Genomic DNA, 20713 nt, shown 5'->3' on the forward strand with positions numbered 1-20713 from the left:
TATGGTGCCAAGCTGCGGTTTTCAACATACCAGGTTCTCACAGCATCGTGCGAACGGTCCAAACTCTAGTTATCAATCAAAAATCATACAACTAAAGAAGAAGAAAAAAATAAAAATAAATAATAAAAAAATGTTTCATACCCGGTTCTTATAAGTTCACGATGGGCTGATTATATTATGGATGTCGTCTTGGGCTTTGGGTTTACCAAATGTATGCTATTTTACATTACAAAGTAAAATGACCTATTTTTTATTCTACAATTAAAATAAAAATTAAATAGGGTAAATTACACGGATGGTCCTTGTGGTTTGGGGTAACCTACGCGTCTAGTCTCTAAGCAAGATTTTTAACTCGGATGATCCCTAATGTTAAAATTCTTAACCTGCCTGGTCCCTTACTTAACATTTCGTCTGTTTTGTAGTTAGAACCTCCCCCCCCCCCCCCCCCCCCCCCCGCGCGCTAAGCACGTTGGGGGGTATTTTTGTCTTTTCATACTACCCAATCTTTAAGCATGGTTTATTCGTCTTCCTCCTTCATTTCTTTCTCAATCGCAGTCTTCTCCTCCCACCTTTTTTCTCACAGCTGATTTAAAATGGTGAAATGCAATTGTGGTGCGATAAGCGTTATACGGACTTCAACTACGAAAAGAAACCCAGGTAGGGCATTTTATGCTTGCCCATTAGAGGTATGATGTTGTAATTGTTTTGGGGGATTTTCTATTTTAACCCTAGTATGTGTATGTGCTAATCGAAGTCATTGACAGTACAGGGACCAAGGTCTGGCTTTATTAAGTGGGTAGATGACGAAAAGCATGGTCATGAGGCGGAAATAAAAAACGAGGGGCTTGAAATCCGAATTCAATAACTTGAGGTCCAAAATCAGAATCTGAAGACATTGTTAATAATCAGTTGGTTTTTGTTTTTTGGGATAATTGTTAACAAGTTGTAGTGTTAGGTTTAAGATCAATTGATGTAGTTGCAGTTGTTTACAATGCATTGTAATGAATCTTATTTGTATCAAGGGTACCCTTTTATCAATGAAAATGATATTTTGTTGAACTTGATTGTATTTTACAATTTGTGAAGTATACTGGGACATTGCTAAAACTACAATGTTAAAAGCAATCAAAAGATTACATTGTTTGTCAAAAAAATGAGCAAAACAGGTGACCAAAATAAAAGCAATGCCAAAAGCAATCAAGAGATTACATTGTTTGTCAAAGGCAAAGTACATTGCTAAAACTAGATACTATAATTACAACATTGTTTTTCAAAAGCAATCAACACAACCATGACAACATATAACCTAGTTCAAAATAAGACAATGTTTGTCAACATCAACCAAAACAATACATAAGCACCTAAAAGCCACATTTATAGGACACTTTTCCCTTTTTTTGCTAACACATGCCTTCACTTTTGCACTTCCAGCACCACCAACATTCCTTGAAGTTTGTGATCCACCAGCCTTCACTTTTGCACTTCCAACATTCCTTGAATTTTGTGATCCACCAGCCTTCACTTTTGCACTTCTAGCACCACCAATATTCCTTGAAGTTTGTGATCCACCAACATTCCTAGAAGTTTGAGAACCACCAACCTTCTGTCCCTTGCAAGTCCTTGCATTATGCCCACTTTTGTTACACTTAAAAGATGTCACTGATTTTTATGCTCTTGACAATTGGTTACCTTTCACCAAATCCTCAACCTCCATGACAGATCTCCATCTTTTTTTCTTTGGTCTTCCAATAGGCAAGTGGTGTTTTGGAGGGAGTAAGGTTGTAAGGCATGTAGACTTCTCCCACATGTTCCTTCCATTGATTGGCTGAATTGTAAAAGAATATATATTCTTCCATGTTTCTAACCAATACGTTCGATGGACCCAATGTTTTGGTATCTTATCAATTTCTTTGTTCTTCAACATCTCCCACATAGTTGATATTGCATGTGCGCATGGTATCCCTATTAGTTCCCACCTTCTAGATGAACATGTTTGTTGGCCCATATCTACCACGAACTGTTCCAGAAGATTTTTACTGACTTGATATTTCCCATTCCCACAGAAAACAGACCTTAATTATGTAGCCTCTTTCTTCGGTTTTCCAACCCATATGGTAGCTGTAGGAGTCAAGGGGTCTGTAGCTTTATCAATTTCCTTGTGCATAGTTACAATTTTCTTCATTAAGTACTCTCTAATGTACTCCAAACATGTAATGATTGGTACATCACAACCTTCAACAATCTTGCTATTCAGAGATTCACACATATTGTTAAGCATAGCATCTGTATGAGCTCTACCTGATAAATCAATAATAATGCAACAGTCATTGTTACAAACTAATGACCTAACATTCAAATCTACATGTAAAGTGTGAACGAGACTAATGTTGAAGAGGAATGTTTTTAAGCCACTCATACGCATCATTATTAAGTTTCTAAGTTCCTCCATTGATCGTTGAAACTGTTGAATAGTAGATGCTTTTGCACAATCCCATAGCACGTCTTTGAATTGCTTTCCCCTCCAATTAGCTTTCATGTTTTCAAGGATATGACGAAGACAATAACGATGCTGTAACACCCCTAATTCTGGTATGATATTTATATTTTGCTTATTGTTATTTTCTTCAAGTTCTAAGGGGAACTCGATGAGTCGGTATCTGGACTCGTCGAGTAGAGTCGGGAATTCGAGCACGTTTAAGTTGGCGACTCGGCGAGTCCACCAGTCTGGGCGAAACCCTAATTTCAAGGGTTTGCACCCTATTTAAACAACTTTTGGGGCCTCAGGTCAGCCCCCATCACCCCTCAAAGCATCTTTCTCGAAACCCTAGAGCCCTCTTTTCATTTTGTGTGTTTTTGGTGTGTTCTTTGAAGATTTTGAGAGATAAAGGAAGGTAGATCAAGAAGAGAAGAAGGAGATCCTAGATCCTTGAGGAATTTCAGAAGAAAGTAAGGTATATCTTGGCCCTTTTTTATTTCTATGCTTAAATCTCCTTTTTGAAGCCATTAAAGCCATTCTTGGACCATTTCTTGGCTTAATAGAAGCATAGAGGACTTATGGAGTTTATTAGCCTTCGGATCTAGCTAGATTTGAACTCCATAAGCTTAGATCTAACACCTTTAGGGATCCTTTTTGCATGAAAGCTCTAGATCTACTATTATAGTGTGCTTTGAACCTTAAAACCTTCATTTGATGTTATTTACACGTAAAGTTGGAAACTTTACGTGTAAATCAAGTCCCAGGAACCCAGATCTATTAATGGTATGGACTGGTTTCAAGCAGAATCGAGTATATAATGTTTGCATGCATACGACTCGGCGAGTCGTTCTTCTAACTCGGCGAGTCGAGTCGCGAGTCCCCTGTGTTTCTTTTTCGAGTTATGCCGAGTGGAACCAGTGAGTGAGAGGTGGACTCGGTGAACTAGAGGGTTAGACTCATTCGTGGAAGAACTCGGCGAGTCCAAGGCAATCTTCATACTTCAAGAACAGACTCGACGAGTTGTTCATACAACTCGGCGAGTCACAGCTAGAATGATCATCGGATGAAGAAGAACTCGAAGAGTTGTTCATATAACTCGGCAAGTCGGATGCAGATTGTCAGAGTATTAGTAGTGACGAGGAACTCGCCGAGTTTGCGCCAAAACTCGACGAGTAGCAGCGAGTGGAATCGAGAAAGTAAGAGTAAGGACTCGACGAGTTGGCGACCCAACTCGACGAGTCAGGTCAACTGAGTGTTGACTGTGACAGTTAGGTTGACTTGGACCAGGGGTAGGGGAGTCATTTTACCCTCAGTATTATTATCAGTATCTGATTGATGGTGCTCATGGATATTGTAGCCGGGGTGAAACTGGAGCCGCAGCAGACAGATTCTGGAGCAGTCCTTTCAACAGCTAGGCTACGAGGTGAGTTATCCTTCCAATAGGAACGGGTCTAAGGCCACAATGCCGGCCCGTTTAAGTTAGCAGTAGTTTCCGGACTTTGGTCTGATGCAGTTGTTAGTATGTTTGATGTCTTCGTGACTCAGACAGAATTATGTGTTATGTGTTCTGGGCTACGGTCCGATGCAGTATGCAGTGTATGGGCTTATGCTAGATGATATGTGTTATGCTAGTTGATATGTGCTTATGATATGCTATGATCGTTCAGTTCCGGACTTCGGTCCGATGCAGCTAGTTCCGGACTTTGGTCCGATGTAGTCAGTTCCGAACTTCGGTCCGATGCAGCTAGTTCCGGACATCGGTTCGATGCAGGGGACAAGGTCCCAGTCAGTTTCGGACTACGGTCCGATGCAGTTTCCGGGCTTCGGCTCGATGCAGTGGGCAAGGCCCAGTACGTGTTTATATGTTATTGTATGGTATGTGGTAGTTTGGGGGAGCTCACTAAGCTTTGTGCTTACAGTTTCAGTTTTGGTTTCAGGTACTTCCGCAAGTATAGGGAAGAGCTCGGGATGATGGCATCGCACACACCACACCTTCAGTCTTTATCCTGGGAGTTTGTTTGATTTGTAGTTTGATTTGATTCAGCTGTTTCACGACATTTTATTATGAGTTGAGATATTTGACGTAGGGTTTTTATGATATGACAATCCGTATATGATTTTTATTACTATTTAAACAAAAATTTTGGGTCGTAATTTGGGATGTTACAAGTTGGTATCAGAGCCTTGGTTTGAGGGATTCGGATACACTATCGGGTGTGTCTGAACTCAAACTAAGGGAAAGATAAAAAGATTTTCAAAAGGAAAATGTTTTCGAAAGAAATTTTTTTGAAGAGCGCTTAGGAAAAAAAGAGTTTTGAAAACAAGATAAGGGTGTGGTGCATGCGATGAGCCGAGCTCAAGTAAGTACTCCCAAATTACCCATACAAGTTTATATTATGATCAATTGTTTCAGTTTCAGTAGAACAGTATGCTAGCATAGGACTAAGGATCTAGGAGGATACCTTATGTGCCTGCTTTGTATGTTCCAGCTTTATGAGAATTGCATGTTAGCATCAAATAGACAGCAGTAGGATAGCCTGTTTAGGTTATGCCTGATAGCACGAGCTTAGCATTGTATGCTAGTACAGTTTCTCATTACGAGGATAAAATTGCTGAGTAGTTTCCGTGTCCGAGTGCTACTTGCTTTGTGCTTTGTGGGACACTGAGTGATGGGAGTTAGCCGTTAGGTGAATGCGCCACATCACATGCGAACAGGGTTGAATAATCTCAGATTGTTGGATTTGGCTCTACTGCGTAACTCTTGTTTGAGTCTAACCGTTGTGGGGACGAGTTCTGTACTCGAAGGATTATCTGAGCCTCGCCACATGTGATGGCATTCATGTAATGACTAATTGGCATCACAAGGAGGCCTTCAGAAGCTGAGGACTGGTAAGGATTGAGTCAGATATTTCCCTAGGGCAAGCCTAGGATGAGTGTAGTAGAGATTGGCAGCAGTAGTAGTGGTCGGGTGGAGTCGAGGCAGTCCTTGGGGAAAGTATGGATAGATGTGGAAGGTAGTAGGGGCCCATACTACTGGAAGCAGAGGATCTGTACTCGAATCAAGGAAGGTCGAGATGAGACCGGAGGGTCTGTATTAGTAGTGATCCCTCGAGGTATATCAGTGTTTCTGACATTTGTCGTAATGTGTTTTCAGAATGGTGGTTTTACGCTCTAGACCAGCAGGTGACAGTTCAGATGCCAGAGGAGGATCGGGATCAGGCTCAGGAGCCGAACAGTTGGATGAGCAGACTAGAGAGTTCTTCACTTCAGAAGTCACTCGTATCATTCTTGAGCAGACTCCAGTGATCTTTGGTTCGATCAAGGAGGGTATACTAGAGTTGATGGAGGAGAAGCTAGGCACCTTTCGTGCTGAGGTGGCGGCCATGATAGGGTCGCGCACGCTTACTTTCAGGGAGTTTCGGGCATGTGGAGCTCCAGACTACCACGGGGCGCGGGACCCCATAGCGAGTACTAGATGGTTGGCGGATGTGGCCAACGCATTCCGCTCGAGCAGGTGTCCCGAGGGGGACAAGGTCAGATTGGCGTCCTGTCTTCTGAAGGACAGGGCATGGGATTGGTAGGAGGAGGTTGGACATGCCATTGGAGATGATGCAGCGTTAGATGCCATGACCTGGGCTGATTTCTCTACCAGATTCAGGGCGGAGTTTGCATCGGTTATTGAGGTGCAGCAGTTAGCCAGGGAGTTTCAGGACCTCACCCAGACTACAGAGACCGTGGCGGAGATCACCGCCAAGTTCAGGGAGAGGGCTCTTCTCGTTCCTCAGTATGCAGCTGACGAGGAAATGAAGAAGGCCCGTTATCATGAGATGCTACGGAGTGATATTCGCCAGTTTGTGAGCCGGTCCAGCTGTAAAACGCTGGATGACATGATTGCTAGGGCTCGGGAGAGGGAGATTGACCTTGAGATGGAGAGGAAGAGGAAGCCGGAGGCGGCTCTAGGTTCAGTGAATTTGGGCAAAAAGCCCAAGGGCTCATATCATAGAGCTAGGAGTCAGCAGAGCCACGCTCGGTGTGGCAAGTGTGGGAGATTGCACGATGGGGCGTGTAAGGCAGGGAGTGACGGCTGCTACAAGTGCGGCCGGACTGGACATATGAGCAGAGATTGTACAGCCATTACCACCACCGTTGCGGCATCAGATCTGATTTGCTTCCAGTACAATCAGAGGGGACATAAAAAGTCCCAGTGTCCGAGTTTAGCGGCAGCAGGGAAGGTGTCAGCACCAGCTCCTGCTACCTTGAGGATTTCAGATGGGCGTCAGGGCCGAGTCGAGACGCCGGTGGCGAGGAGTAGGGCTTTTCAGCTGACAGTAGAGGAGGCACGAGATACTCCTGATGTGGTGACGGGTATGTATTTTTTTCCCTATCTCAGTATTTATTTCTTTATTGTTTCTTATGGTTATATGTTTTGTATAGGGTCGTTCTCGGTGAACGGCATTTCAGCTACAATATTGTTTGATTCGGGAGCTACCCGATCATTCGTCTCTCTTGCACTCAGCAAGAGGTTTAGCAGAGCTCCAGGGGAGATAGATTGTCCACTTGAGATTGAGATAGCGGCTGATAGGACCGTTAGGGTGGCAAGGGTGCACAGAGGGTGTTCTCTGCAGTTATTCGATGAGCAGTTTCCGGTGGACTTAGTCCCAATTCCCTTGCGAGGGAATAAGGTCATAGTAGGCATGGATTGGCTGAGCCCCAATGGGGCGGTGATAGATTGTGAGCGACAATTGGTGAGGGTTCACACTCCCAGTGGGGGAGAGTTAGTGATTCAGGGAGAGAAGCCATAGCGCGGGCCATTTCTGTGTTCAGCAGCAAGGGCAAGGCGCTACTTTCAGCAGGGTTGTGTCGGCTATATTGCCTATATTTCAGATGCCCGGGAGAAGGGCAAGATGATAGTTGATGATGTTCCGGTGGTGCGAGACTACTCGGATGTATTTCCGGAGGAATTGCCGGGAATACCTCCTGAGAGACAGGTTGAGTTCGGGATTGATCTAGTCCCTGGTGCGGCTCCGATAGCCAAGGCACCGTATCGGTTGGCTCCCGCAGAGATGCAGGAGTTGTCTATGTAGCTGCAAGAGCTGCTAGACAAGGGATTTATCAGGCCGAGCAATTCGCCCTGGGGTGCATCGATTTTATTCGTGAAGAAAAAGGACGGGTCGCACCGTATGTGTATAGATTACCGGGAGCTGAATAAGGTAACGGTGAAGAACCGTTACCCACTTCCGAGGATAGATGATTTGTTTGATCAGCTTCAGGGAGCGTCTTGGTTCTCCAAGATTGATTTACGTTCCGGATATCACCAGATGCGGGTCAGAGGTGAGGATGTGCAGAAGACTGCCTTCAGGACCAGGTATGGTCATTATGAGTTTGTGGTGATGCCGTTTAGGCTCACCAACGCTCCGGCCGCGTTGATGGACCTCATGAACCGCGTGTGCAGGCCGATGCTGGATCGGTCTGTGATAGTATTCATAGACGATATCTTGGTGTATTCCAAGACTCAGGAGCAACATGAGGAGCACCTGAGAGAGGTGCTAGAGGTTTTGAGGAAGGAGAGACCTTTCGCGTAGTTCTCCAAGTGTGAGTTTTGGTTGCGCGAGGTGCAATTCCTTGGTCAACTCGTCAACTAGGAGGGTATTTTGGTAGATCCGGCCAAGATTGAGGCCGTGATGCAGTGGGAGGTTCCGAAGTCTCCATCCGAGATTCGGAGTTTCCTAGGATTGGCAGGGTATTACCGGAGGTTCATCTAGGATTTCTCCAAGATAGCAGTACCGCTCACCCGACTGACCAAGAAGTCGGTAGCGTTTCGTTGGGGGCCTGAGCAGCAGGTAGCATTTGAGACCCTCAGGCAGAAATTGTGCGAGGCACCGATTCTTACCCTGCCAGAGGGAGTGGAGGATTTCGTAGTCTACTGTGATGCCTCGATCACAGGTATGGGAGCAGTGTTGATGCAGCGAGGTCGTGTGATAGCTTATGCCTCGAGACAGTTGAAGCCTCACGAGGCTAATTATCCTACGCATAATTTAGAGCTGGGGGCAGTGGTATTTGCCCTCAAGATTTGGAGACATTACCTTTATGGGGTCCGATGTACCATTTACAAGGATCACAAGAGCTTGAGGTACCTCATGGATCAGCCGAATCTGAACATGAGGCAGAGGCGATGGTTAGATTTGTTAAAGGATTACGATTGTGAGATCCTTTATCACCCAGGGAAGGCCAACGAAGTGGCCGACGCCTTGAGCCGCAAGGCAGTAGCAGCCCCGATCAGAGATATTTGTTTGAGGATGGCGGTGATTACTCCATTATTGGAGCAAATTAAGGAGGCACAAGTAGAGGGCCTCAAGGAGGAGTGACAGAAGTGTGAAAGGATCGTGGGCCGAGTAGCTTCTTTTGACTATGACATTAGAGGATTGTTGACCCTTCACGAGAGAGTTTGGGTGCCGTACTGGGGCGGAGTACGGCAAGTGTTGATGGATGAGGTCCATAAGTCTAGATTTTCCATTCATCCAGGGGCTACGAAGATGTATAGAGATCTTCGACCCTATTATTGGTGGCCCTGCATGAAGCGGGATGTCGCCTGGTATGTGGACAGGTGACTGACCTGCAGGAGGGTTAAGGCAGAACACCAGAGACCTCACGGCAAGATGCAGCCGTTAGACATTCCGGTGTGGAAATGGGAAGACATTACCATGGATTTCATCACAAAGCTTCCCAAGACTGCGCGTGGAGTGGATTCTATATGGGTTATTGTGGATCGGTTGACGAAGAGTGCTCATTTTATACCGATCCAGGAGAGCATATCAGCAGAAAAGTTAGCTGATATTTATGTGAGGGAGGTGGTGGCACGTCATGGAGTGCCTGTTTCAGTGGTGTCAGACCGAGATGTCCGTTTGACTTCCAGATTCTGGAAGCGGTTTCACGACGAGATGAGTACTTGTCTTCATTTTAGCACCGCTTTCCATCCTCAGACGGACGGACAGAGCGAGAGAACGATTCAGACTCTCGAGGATATGCTGCGGGCATGTGTTCTAGACTTCGGTGGAAGTTGGGATACGTATCTTCCGTTAGAGGAATTTTCGTATAACAACAGTTACCATGCGAGTATCGATCGACCCCCTTTCGAAATGCTCTATGGGAGGAAGTGCAGGACCCCAATTTGTTGGGGAGAGGTCGGTCAGCGAGTTATTGGAAGCACCGAAGTGGTGCTCAAGACGACAGAATTGATCCAGCAGGTTTGTGGCTGACTGCAGATTGCGCAGAGTCGGCAGAAGAGTTATGCCGATAGGAGGCGTTCAGATTTGGAGTTCCAGGTGGGCGATATGGTCCTCCTGAAGGTATCACCCTGGAAGGGTGTTATCAGGTTTCGGAAGAGGGGAAAGTTGGGCCCCAAGTTCATTGGTCCTTTTAGGGTTTTGGCCCGGGTGGGTCGGGTTGCTTATCGGTTGGATCTTCCGTCAGAGCTCAGCCATATCCACAACACCTTCCATGTTTCTCAGTTGAGGAAGTGTTTGGTGGACGAGTCGGTAGTAGTGCCCATTGAGGATATTCAGGTTGATAGCAGCCTGAATTATGTTGAGAAGCCAGTTGCGATCTTGGATCGGAAGGTGAAGACCTTGAGGAACAAGGTGATTCAGTTGGTAAAGGTACAGTGGCAACACCGGAAGGGTTCTGAGTGGACGTGGGAGTCCGAGGAGGAGATGCGGGGGCATTACCCCGAGTTGTTCTTAGATTCAGCAGCAGCAAACTTCGAGGACGAAGTCTGAGACAAGTGGGGGAGGGTTGTCACACCCCCAATTCTGGTATGATATTTATATTTTGCTTATTGTTATTTTCTTCAAGTTCTAAGGGGAACTCGACGAGTCGGTATCTGGACTCGTCGAGTAGAGTCGGGAATTCGAGCATGTTTAAGTTGGCGACTCGCCGAGTCTATATTCCGGACTCGGCGAGTCCACCAGTCTGGGCGAAACCCTAATTTCAAGGGTTTGCACCCTATTTAAACAACTTTTAGGGCCTCAGGTCAGCAGCCATCACCCCTCAGAGCATCTTTCTCAAAACCCTAGAGCCCTCTTTTCATTTTGTGTGTTTTTGGTGTGTTCTTTGAAGATTTTGAGAGATAAAGGAAGGTAGATCAAGAAGAGAAGAAGGAGATCCTAGATCCTTGAGGAATTTCAGAAGAAAGTAAGGTATATCTTGGCCCTTTTCTATTTCTATGCTTAAATCTCCTTTTTGAAGCCATTAAATCCATTCTTGGACCATTTCTTGGCTTAATAGAAGCATAGAGGACTTATGGAGTTGATTAGCCTTCGGATCTAGCTAGATTTGAACTCCAGAAGCTTAGATCTAACACCTTTAGGGATCCTTTTTACATGAAAGCTCTAGATCTACTATTATAGTGTGCTTTGAACCTTAAAATCTTCATTTGATGTTATTTACACGTAAAGTTGGAAACTTTACGTGTAAATCAAGTCCCAGGAACCCAGATCTATTAATGGTATGGACTGGTTTCAAGCAGAATCGAGTATATAATGTTTGCATGCATACGACTCGACGAGTCGTTCTTCTGATTCGGCGAGTCGAGTCGCGAGTCCCCTGTGTTTCTTTTTCGATTTATGCCGAGTGCAACCAGTGAGTGAGAGGTGGACTCAATGAGCTAGAGGGTTAGACTCATTCGTGGAAGAACTTGGCGAGTCAATGCCCTGACTCGGCGAGTCCAAGGCAATCTTCATACTTCAAGAACATACTCGACGAGTTGTTCATACAACTCGGCGAGTCACAGCTATAATGATCATCGGATGAAGGAGAACTCGACGAGTTGTTCATACAACTCGGCGAGTCGGATGCAGATTGTTAGAGTATTAGTAGTGACGAGGAACTCGCCGAGTTTGCGCCAAAACTCGACGAGTAGCAGTGAGTGGAATCGAGAAAGTAAGAGTAAGGACTCGACGAGTTGGCGACCCAACTCGACGAGTCAGGTCAACTGAGTGTTGACCGTGACAGTTAGGTTGACTTGGACCAGGGGTAGGGGAGTCATTTTACCCTCAGTATTATTATCAGTATCTGATTGATGGTGCTCATGGATATTGTAGCCGGGGTGAAACTGGAGCCGCATCAGACAGATTCCGGAGCAGTCCTTTCAACAGCTAGGCTACGAGGTGAGTTATCCTTTCCAATAGGAACGGGTCTAAGGCCATAATGTCGGCCCGTTTAAGTTAGCAGTAGTTTCCGGACTTTGGTCCGATGCAGTTGTTAGTATGTTTGATGTCTTCGTGACTCAGACAGAATTATGTGTTATGTGTTCCGGGCTACGGTCCGATGCAGTATGCAGTGTATGGGCTTATGCTAGATGATATGTGTTATGCTAGTTGATATGTGCTTATGATATGTTATGATCGTCCAGTTCCGGACTTCGGTCCGATGCAGCTAGTTCCGGACATCGGTCCGATGCAGGGGACAAGGTCCCAGTCAGTTCCGGACTACGGTCCGATGCAGTTTCCGGGCTTCGGCTCGATGCAGTGGGCAAGGCCTAGTACGTGTTTATATGTTATTGTATGGTATGTGGTAGTTTGGGGGAGCTCACTAAGCTTTGTGCTTACAGTTTCAGTTTTGGTTTCAGGTACTTCCGCAAGTAAAGGGAAGAGCTCGGGATGATGGCATCGCACACACCACACCTTCAGTCTTTATCCTGGGAGTTTGTTTGATTTGTAGTTTGATTTGATTCAGCTGTTTCACGTTATTTTATTATGAGTTGAGATATTTGACGTAGGGTTTTTATGATATGACAATCCGTATATGATTTTTATTACTATTTAAACAAAAATTTTGGGTCGTAATTTGGGATGTTACAGATGCTCAGCGCATGGAAACAACTTTGCTATAGCAGGTAACACTCCCTATACATGGAAAATATGTATTAAAAGTATACCATATATAATGTATTAATTTGATATTAGAATTAATACCTTTTTCCTGTCTGTCATAAATGTAAAATTCAAGTTGGTTCCTAAACCCAAATCATCCCCTAGACAAGTTAGAAACCAAGTCCATGAGTTGGCACTCTCAGATTCCACAACAGTATAAGCCAATGGATATGTTCCATTATTACCATCAATTCCCTACATAAGTAAACATTTCACAATTAACCTAAAATACAACTTTTTATAATATAAATGTAGTTCATATGAAAAAAGGTTACCACAGCTGAAAGTATTTGTCCTAGGTATGGACCCTTCATAAAAGCACCATCGAGACTAACAAAGTCTCTTCTTCTAGCAGCAAATCCCTTTTTTAAAGGACCAAGACAGATGTATATGCGCTTGAAAGTTCTAGTTTCTGCCTTTGGATTTGGTTCATTCTCTACATCAATCTTCACAGTCGTGTTTGGGTTATGTTTTTGAAGTTCTAGAACATAATCTCTCAATAAAGCATACTAACCAACATAATCCCCTCGCACCTGATTGAGAGCTTCAATTCTAGCCCTAAACACTTTCATCTTGGAAAGTCCCACTTGGTAATCATGTTGTAGTTGTTCTTGTAAAGCACGAATTAGAATAGTTGGGTTAGATTCCATCTGAGCTGGAATTTGTTTGGCGACAAACTTATAAGTACAAGCTTTAACATTCTGCGTGCGTTTAGAGACAACGATGTTCTTTGTTGTAAGATTTGACCATCCAGTTTATGTCATGTTTCCATTTACTAGCATAGAGGCTCCACGGGCACTTTTCTTCATCTTCATTGTTGACTTCTTGTTGACCTTCCTCACTATTGTCTAAGTTTCCCAGTTTTGGTATTGTCCCCTTACACACAACTCTTACCCTATTTTTGTCATTTTTTCAAAATCAAGTTCCCTTCTTATCTCAATAGCATGGAGTTTAACTCTTTCTTTAAACTCTTAGGCTGTATTAAAGGTTTGAAGGATATAAAATGGTTCAACAACATTTGCTTCATCATTCTCGTGAGTTCTTTGGATAGCTTTGATGGTCTTCTTTCGTTGAGCAACTGGTCCTTCATCCGAAGATGAGCCTGACATAAGAACCTCGTTATTTAGTACTTCATTAAGCTCCCCAACTTCATTCTCTTCTTGTACCACATTGCAATTCTTACCTCCAACCCACACTGTATCCATATCAATGTTATCATTGAAATCATTCATGTCAACTTCTATATCATCTAAGATGTTGTCATTGTCAACATATTAGTCTATGTCATCGGACTCACTAGATTCACAACCACTATCATCCCCAAATTTGTCCCTACTTCCAAATTCATCTTCATTTATGTCCTCAAATTTGTGCCCACTTTCAAATTCAGCCCATGGATCTTCTCCATCCTTGTTACCATCCCCAAATTCAACTTCATTTGTGTGCTCAAATATGTCCCCAATTTCAAATTCAACACATGGATTTTCTTCCTTGTTATTATCCCCATTATCAATAACAGTTAAGTACATATTGTCATTTCCAGTGAGGTCCACTACATTAGCCTCTTTAGAAGCATCCCCAACAACATTTTTCCCCATTATCATACCAATCTAAGAAAAGCCTACGAGAACATGTTGGAGGTTCACTAATTTTCTTTATTTGAATTTTTGATTGATTTGGGGACATTGTGTACGTATGTAATCGGGTTTTTCCGTGCTCAATATAGACTTCAATCAACTTATGCTTTGAAATAAAGGTACCCAGATGTCTGACATCCTGATCACTACCCAAAGCAAATAACTCAAAATCTAAATCTGAAAAAAGGTCGTTTAAAGTGATAGTACAAAGGTATACCTTCATCAACATAGTCTAAATATTCCATCATTTCATCAATGTCATGCACTGAGAAAGTATCCATGTCGAGTAAGTCCACATACGTTTGTTTTCCTTTGATGTACTTTCTTCCAGGAAATTTGGTGAACTCTCCTCCATGGTACAAGCTAATGGAAAAGATTGTCGGATGCCCCCCATGTGAAATAACCCACTTTAGCTTATGTTTCAACAAAATCGAAGTTATAGAAGATTGAGAATGAAAGAATACTTACAGTAATGATGTCCAACATCGATTTCCTCCATATTTGCACGTATACGCCACAACACCATTGCGTTTCAGAGACGAAGATATCACGATTAGGGTTTTCTTATCTTGACTGTGAAATTTTTGTTTGGGTTTTCTGAACGGAAAGATGGAGTACTGAGAAAATGATCGCCTCTTCGTATACAACATGTCGGTAACTCAAGAATATTAAAAAGACAAAAATGCCCCTGCGTGCCTTGCACGTGGGGTGCTTTAACGAAGCAACTAGACGGAATGTTAAGTGAGGGACCAGGCGGGTTACGAATTTTAACATTAGGGATCATCCGAGTTAAAAATCTTGCTCAGGCACTAGGCATGCAAGTTACCCCAAACCACAAAGACCATCCGTGTAATTCTCCATTTTAAATTTTAAATTTTAAATTTCTCACTTTAATTACATTAAATTAATAATTGATTATTCATTTCAAATTTCAAAATTTAAATTTCACACTTTGATTACATTAAATTAATAACATTAGAATAAAAAATAAAATAAAATTAATATATATATATATATATATATATATATATATATATATATATATATATATAATAAGGTGATATAATTTCATGCATTTATTTAAATCAACTATTATAATTTTATATAACTAAAAAAAATATCTCTTAATTAATAATTTATTTGAAATAATTGATTAATAATTTTAAGTTTTTACTATGAAAGTTTAATTAATTTTAAAACCGTGCATCTCACGGGTTATAAGTTAGTACATAATAAATAAATAACCAACCACAAGGCCTAAACGCACAAAGGCAATGCACTATACAATTCTACATCCACATGCAAAACTAATTAATGAACTCTTATATTACACGAGAGTTATAAAAATAAACACTTAATCATTCTATTGAAGTTTTAAATATCAACTTGCATTTAAACTTTGAGATCTTTTGATCACTACCAAACAATCATCAATTTTTGATGATGATAAACAATCAAAAGAAATCAAAACATGTAATCAAGAGATTCAAAAGAGACAATGATAAGTTGATCAAACATGTAATCAAGAGATTCAAAAGAGACAATGATAAGTTGATCTCTTGAATTAACTAATTAGTCAACATAATCATTCAAAATAGCTAGTTCAACAACATGGGGTAAAAAAAGTTCACTCATTTCTTTGTATACACTACTAACTCCATTAAAAATCCTGTCAAAAAAATACCAGACTTCCACTAACAATAAATCAAGAAAGACACTATCAAGATTCAAGATTCAAAATTCAAGATTTAAGATTCAAGATTCATGATTCAAAATTCAAGATTCAAGATTCATGATTCAAGATTCAAGATTCATGATTCAAGATTCAAGATTCATGATTCAAGATTCAAGATTCAAGATTTCAAGATTCAAGCTTGAGTTCCAGTCAATGCCTTCATCTGAATATGATTAGGATCAGCAACAGAAGATCCAGATGATGTTGGAATCGCCTCATAACTCCCAAATCTCCTAACTCCAACAACTTTAGCAGTAACAGCATAAGTCACAATCAAAATGAGAACCACAAACAACACATAAACCACAAACACAAGATCAAGAATCGCAGTAGCTCTCAACTTAGAATCTTCAAGATCACATTTTGTTGACCCTTCAACTCCACTCACAACATCAAGAAGCTTATGGCATCCATCTGGTATAAAAGCATCCACATAAAGAGAAAGCCCTGTTTGCAAAGACCATAACCCCTGTAAACAGATCGAAGCCCCAAGTGCCACGTCAGCAACAAAGAGTCTCGGGTGGCATGCGAGTATGATACAGAGCACAGCAGAGATAGCTGAAATCATGGCTGAAACTGAGTCACATTTTGCTTCAAGATCAGACATTTGTAAGGAGGCTGAAGATGAAGAAGTGGAGTATTGAAGGAAGAAGAGAGCAGATGCAGTTCCAAAGAAGAGATCGGGTGGGAAGGGGAGGAGAGAGGTGGTTTCTGAGATGAGGAGAGTTAGAGAGAGAATGAGAAAGAGGAAAATAACACCTGCAGATTGGAGAGAGGTGAAGTGGTGAACAGCGGAACGACCTTTGACTAAAGGGTCTGAATCGAATGAGACTGTGGTTTGATGGATGAAGGAGATGAGAAGACAGAGGATTAAGAGGTAAATTTGAAGGTACCTTGTGAAATGTTGAGATTGAGATTGAGAATTCCATGTGAATTGATGATAGGGTTTTGTGAAGTAATCTCTAGGGGATCTTAGATGGTTTCTTGTGGTGCAGATTAAGTGGTAAAGTCCCATTGATAGTAATGTTGATGATGTGAATATGTGGTAAATCAATCCAGACATTTTGTGTTGTGTGTTTGTTATTATCTTAACCCCTTTGTGTTTTGTTTTCAATGACAAAAGTGATGATTAAAGATGGGGTATCTCCTTTAATGCTAATTGGAATATCATCACCTTTCATTCACTTGAACCTGAAAGCAAGAAGAAGGTAGAACAATTCATCATAATTTGAATCTTGAATAGAAAAAAGCAGATCCATTCATCATATAGTGTTCATATAAAAACTGATACATTTGTTACATTATGCATAAGAATATGGATTCATAAAAGATAAAACCTAGAAATATCTCACAAGTAAGCTCATTTTAAGTTCTATATACAACTTAAACAATACAAAATCTCCCAAATTACCGAATTATGGTCAAACAAGAAATGTTACAAAGCAAGTACCATGCGAGAATGCTCTAATCAATTACAAAACATCAAGCAGTTGATCAAAATCGACTTATCAATCCTAAAATCAGCAAAATCCTAACAGTAATATACTATACAGGAATCAAAAAGGATGCAAACAAGCAAAATTTAGCAAATAAAGAAACGATAAAAGATTATAAGATAAAACAAACCTTGATCATGACCGGCGATGAAGTAAGAACCAGTAAAGTGTAAGATTTTGAGGGTTTTACTGAAATCGATCGGGGAAGAAGACTTGGGAGGGGAGAATGTCGATGACCCGATTGAGAGAACGCGCATGAAAGCAGCAAGAAGGTCAACGAGATTGAGAGTGGCTCGATCGAAAGAAAGAGTGCGATGGAATGAGATCCAGATAGGGAGTGAGATCGAGAGAGGGTTCAAGAATGAAGCGGCTGTAAAGAGTGGGGTTTTTTAGGGATCTTTTGTCCGGAAATCATAACAATTGAATAAAGGGAATTTTGGGTCGCCGAGACTGTTACTTTGTTTGGTTTGAGTTTTGGTGTTTAGTTGGGAATAAATATGGAGATAACATTAATTTGGTAATTAAATTAAGTTTTTCTTATTAGACCTTAAGAAATGTCCAATTACATGCTATTAAATAGTTGTTGAATTATCATTTATGTTGTCATTTTTATATATTTTTAGAAAAAACTTAGAAAAACTCAATATGTTGTGTCGAAATACACGAATTAACCATCGTATTTACGTTTTGTATGTTTAAACTATCTTATCTTTTAACACTATACTTGCCCATATCGTCACTTTTTTCATGTCACATTAGCATCTCCTACATTATGAAGCTTTCATTTGGCCTTCATCCCTACATATCAGACGAGTATGTACTTCAATTTCAAGTTTGTCATCATCATCGTTGAGATTAAATCTGACACGAGCATTCGAATGATCGTTTCGAAGCACCACTTGGACGATCCATCGGTTGCAGCGTATGCCATTTTGAGCATTTTGTGACAACCTCCCAAACTATTATAATTTCGAACGCCTTCCTTTATCATCCAATTGGTGCATCTCGAGTGTTGCAGTCAAAATTGTTTCGTCACTCTTAGTGATTTGAGGTTGACTGTATAAGTTGTTATGCATGTCATTTCATTGTGAAAAAACCTTGCAATGTGCTTCCACAAATGGGTTGTCAGTTGTGTAGCTACCGTATCCTTTGATATGTTGACTTAAGAACATACCAATGTGATTATTTGATTGTTGTCCAAAGTTGATAAGGGGGGATTTTTTGTTATTCTTTTCAATTTGCATACTTTTGGTTCGGTTTAGGTTTCAGGAAGATACGTGAAGTTCGGTTGGGAAATTGGAGACATATATTATATTACTGGTGTAAGATAAAAAGGGTACCTCTTGGGATAATGAAACTGAGCGGGTGAAAAAAATAGGACTCTCATATTAGATAGAATCGAACTTTTGATCAATCCGGCACTTGGGAGCCTATGGATGAAGACATGGTTTCTCTGGATCCCATCGAATTCCATTCGGAGGAGGAGCCTTATAAAAATCGTATCGATTCTTATCAAAGAAATACATGATTATGATAATGTGATAGTGGTGAAGACTCGAAACCAAAAATGTTTCTAATTGGTGTGTTGGAATTAGTAACGAACGATTGGTTTCGATAAGTAGGCGTGGTGTTGTTTGAAAAATCATTTAAAGCCATTGTAGTTGGGAAAAATGATTAAAATTAACAGAGAGTTGAATTAGAATGATTTTAGTTTTGATAAATAAAAAAAAAAGTTTTAGTTTAGTTGGTAATTTATCCGAGGTAAAAAAAGCAAAAAAAAATAATAATAATGTATATATTATTTTTATTAACAAGTGTATATTAAAAAATGAAAGAGATTTGTGCGATGAGGTCTCAACATTGAAGGTTTTATAGTATGGTGGAAAATAGGGGCATTCATCACGCCTCACTACAGTCCACATCTCACTACAAGGTATGGTGTCTTAAGAATTGAATAAATGGGGTTTTGGGTCACCAAGTTTTTGAGTTTGGTATTTAGCTAGGAATAACTATGAAAATTATATTAATTTACAATTAGGTTAAATTTTCTTTGAAAATCAATTAGACCTTAAGATATGCCTAATTGTATGTTCATTAAATAATCGTTAAGTTACTGTGTTTTTTATATTTTTATATTTGGAAAACCCTTATAACAAACTCAACCTATTATGTTCGAGTATCATCCTCAATTTGAGTTTAGAGTTTTCCACTTATAGTGCAAAATACTATTTTGAGAAAATAAAATAAACTAAAACTATTTAAGAATTTAACATAAATAGATACAATAATAATTATATAAGTTATTATTATAATGATGATGAAGTATTTAAATGAAGAAAATTATTTTAGGCTTCAAAAGATAAAATAAATGATGATGGACTAAATTTGTCAATATAATCAAACTTAAGGATTAAAATTGAAAATGTTATAAACTTACTTGCTAAAATGCTAGTAAGTTAGGGCAAAAGTCTAAAACTTAGAAGTCCCAATAAAGACTATATTATTTTGAGGCCAAATAAATGAATAAAGACTAGAATGGTTAAAGTTGTTGAAGGGAATAGATGTATAAGCTTGAATTTTCCTATTTTCCCCTTATTCTTTGGAATGACTTCAAAGCATGAGAATAAGAGTGAAATGGAGAATTTAAGGGTGGTGGAACGAGTGGGGATTTGAAGCTAAGGATCCATAGTGAAGATTAAGCGGTATAATCTTTTCCCCATCTTATCATATTATTGATATAGGGTTTGAACTTGAGCTTAAACTCAATTTCTTAGTGTCAAGTAGTGAATCATTTGAGTTTCTAGTTACTATTCCTTCTGTAAAATCACATTTTGTAAAAAAAAAAAAATATCTCTATAGTTGCTTGATTAAAGCTTTGAGTGAGAATTTGTGGATTTCCTAACCCTATCTTTTATGAACTTAAATCTAAGAAGTGATTCATGATTCCAATGAGATTTTGATGTTAGGTATGCACTCTATAACATAATGAGGCTGCCATTTCATCCTTGCATGGTCAAATTCCATCTTCAGTGGTATAATCTGGTGATTTGAACCCTATTTTTTTTGTTGATTTAAGGTGTCTAAGCCAATAATTAAATTGGTATATTCTTGAAATGAAAGTAAAGTCCTTTTCAGGTTGCCCTCAAAACTAGTAACCGAGAAAATTTGTATTGGGAGAGAGGATAATTTGTTAATATATTAATTAGAAATAGTGGTTATTAATTTAGAATTAATCAGAAATTAATTAGAATTAATTTTGGGTTAAGTAGATTTAATTTGAAGTGTTGGCACTAAATGTGACATTGTTCAAAAGTTGAACGATGGAGAGCTTCTAGAACCTCTTATAATTGGACGGTTTTATGGAAGACTTATAGGGCTTATAGGAAGCCTTGTAGGATAAGTAAATGGAGTAGATACCTGCCTAATTTGAGATATTATTA

The 20713-nt window shown here is 40.5% G+C and overlaps 1 protein-coding gene across 1 annotated transcript; it reads right to left on the minus strand.

The window, feature by feature from the left end:
- Positions 1 to 15572: 15572 nt before the first annotated feature.
- Positions 15573 to 17717, minus strand: LOC145086924 (plant viral-response family protein (DUF716)). Its single transcript, XM_079024777.1, has 2 exons — positions 17404 to 17717; positions 15573 to 16968 (listed from the first exon to the last, which is right to left on the minus strand). Exon 2 carries the CDS (start codon positions 16838 to 16840, stop codon positions 15911 to 15913), a length of 930 nt encoding a protein of 309 aa, XP_078880903.1. The 5' UTR covers positions 16841 to 16968; positions 17404 to 17717; the 3' UTR covers positions 15573 to 15910.
- Positions 17718 to 20713: the final 2996 nt, after the last annotated feature.

Source organism: Lactuca serriola, chromosome 2, assembly GCF_051521515.1.
Source record: "Lactuca serriola cultivar US96UC23 chromosome 2, Lser_US96UC23_V15, whole genome shotgun sequence".
Classification (NCBI taxonomy): Eukaryota; Viridiplantae; Streptophyta; class Magnoliopsida; order Asterales; family Asteraceae; genus Lactuca; species Lactuca serriola.

What these genes read in the sequence shown, in the direction of transcription:
- LOC145086924 (XM_079024777.1), bottom strand. Translation starts at nt 16,840, where the DNA reads ATGTCTGGATTGATTTACCACATATTCACATCATCAACATTACTATCA.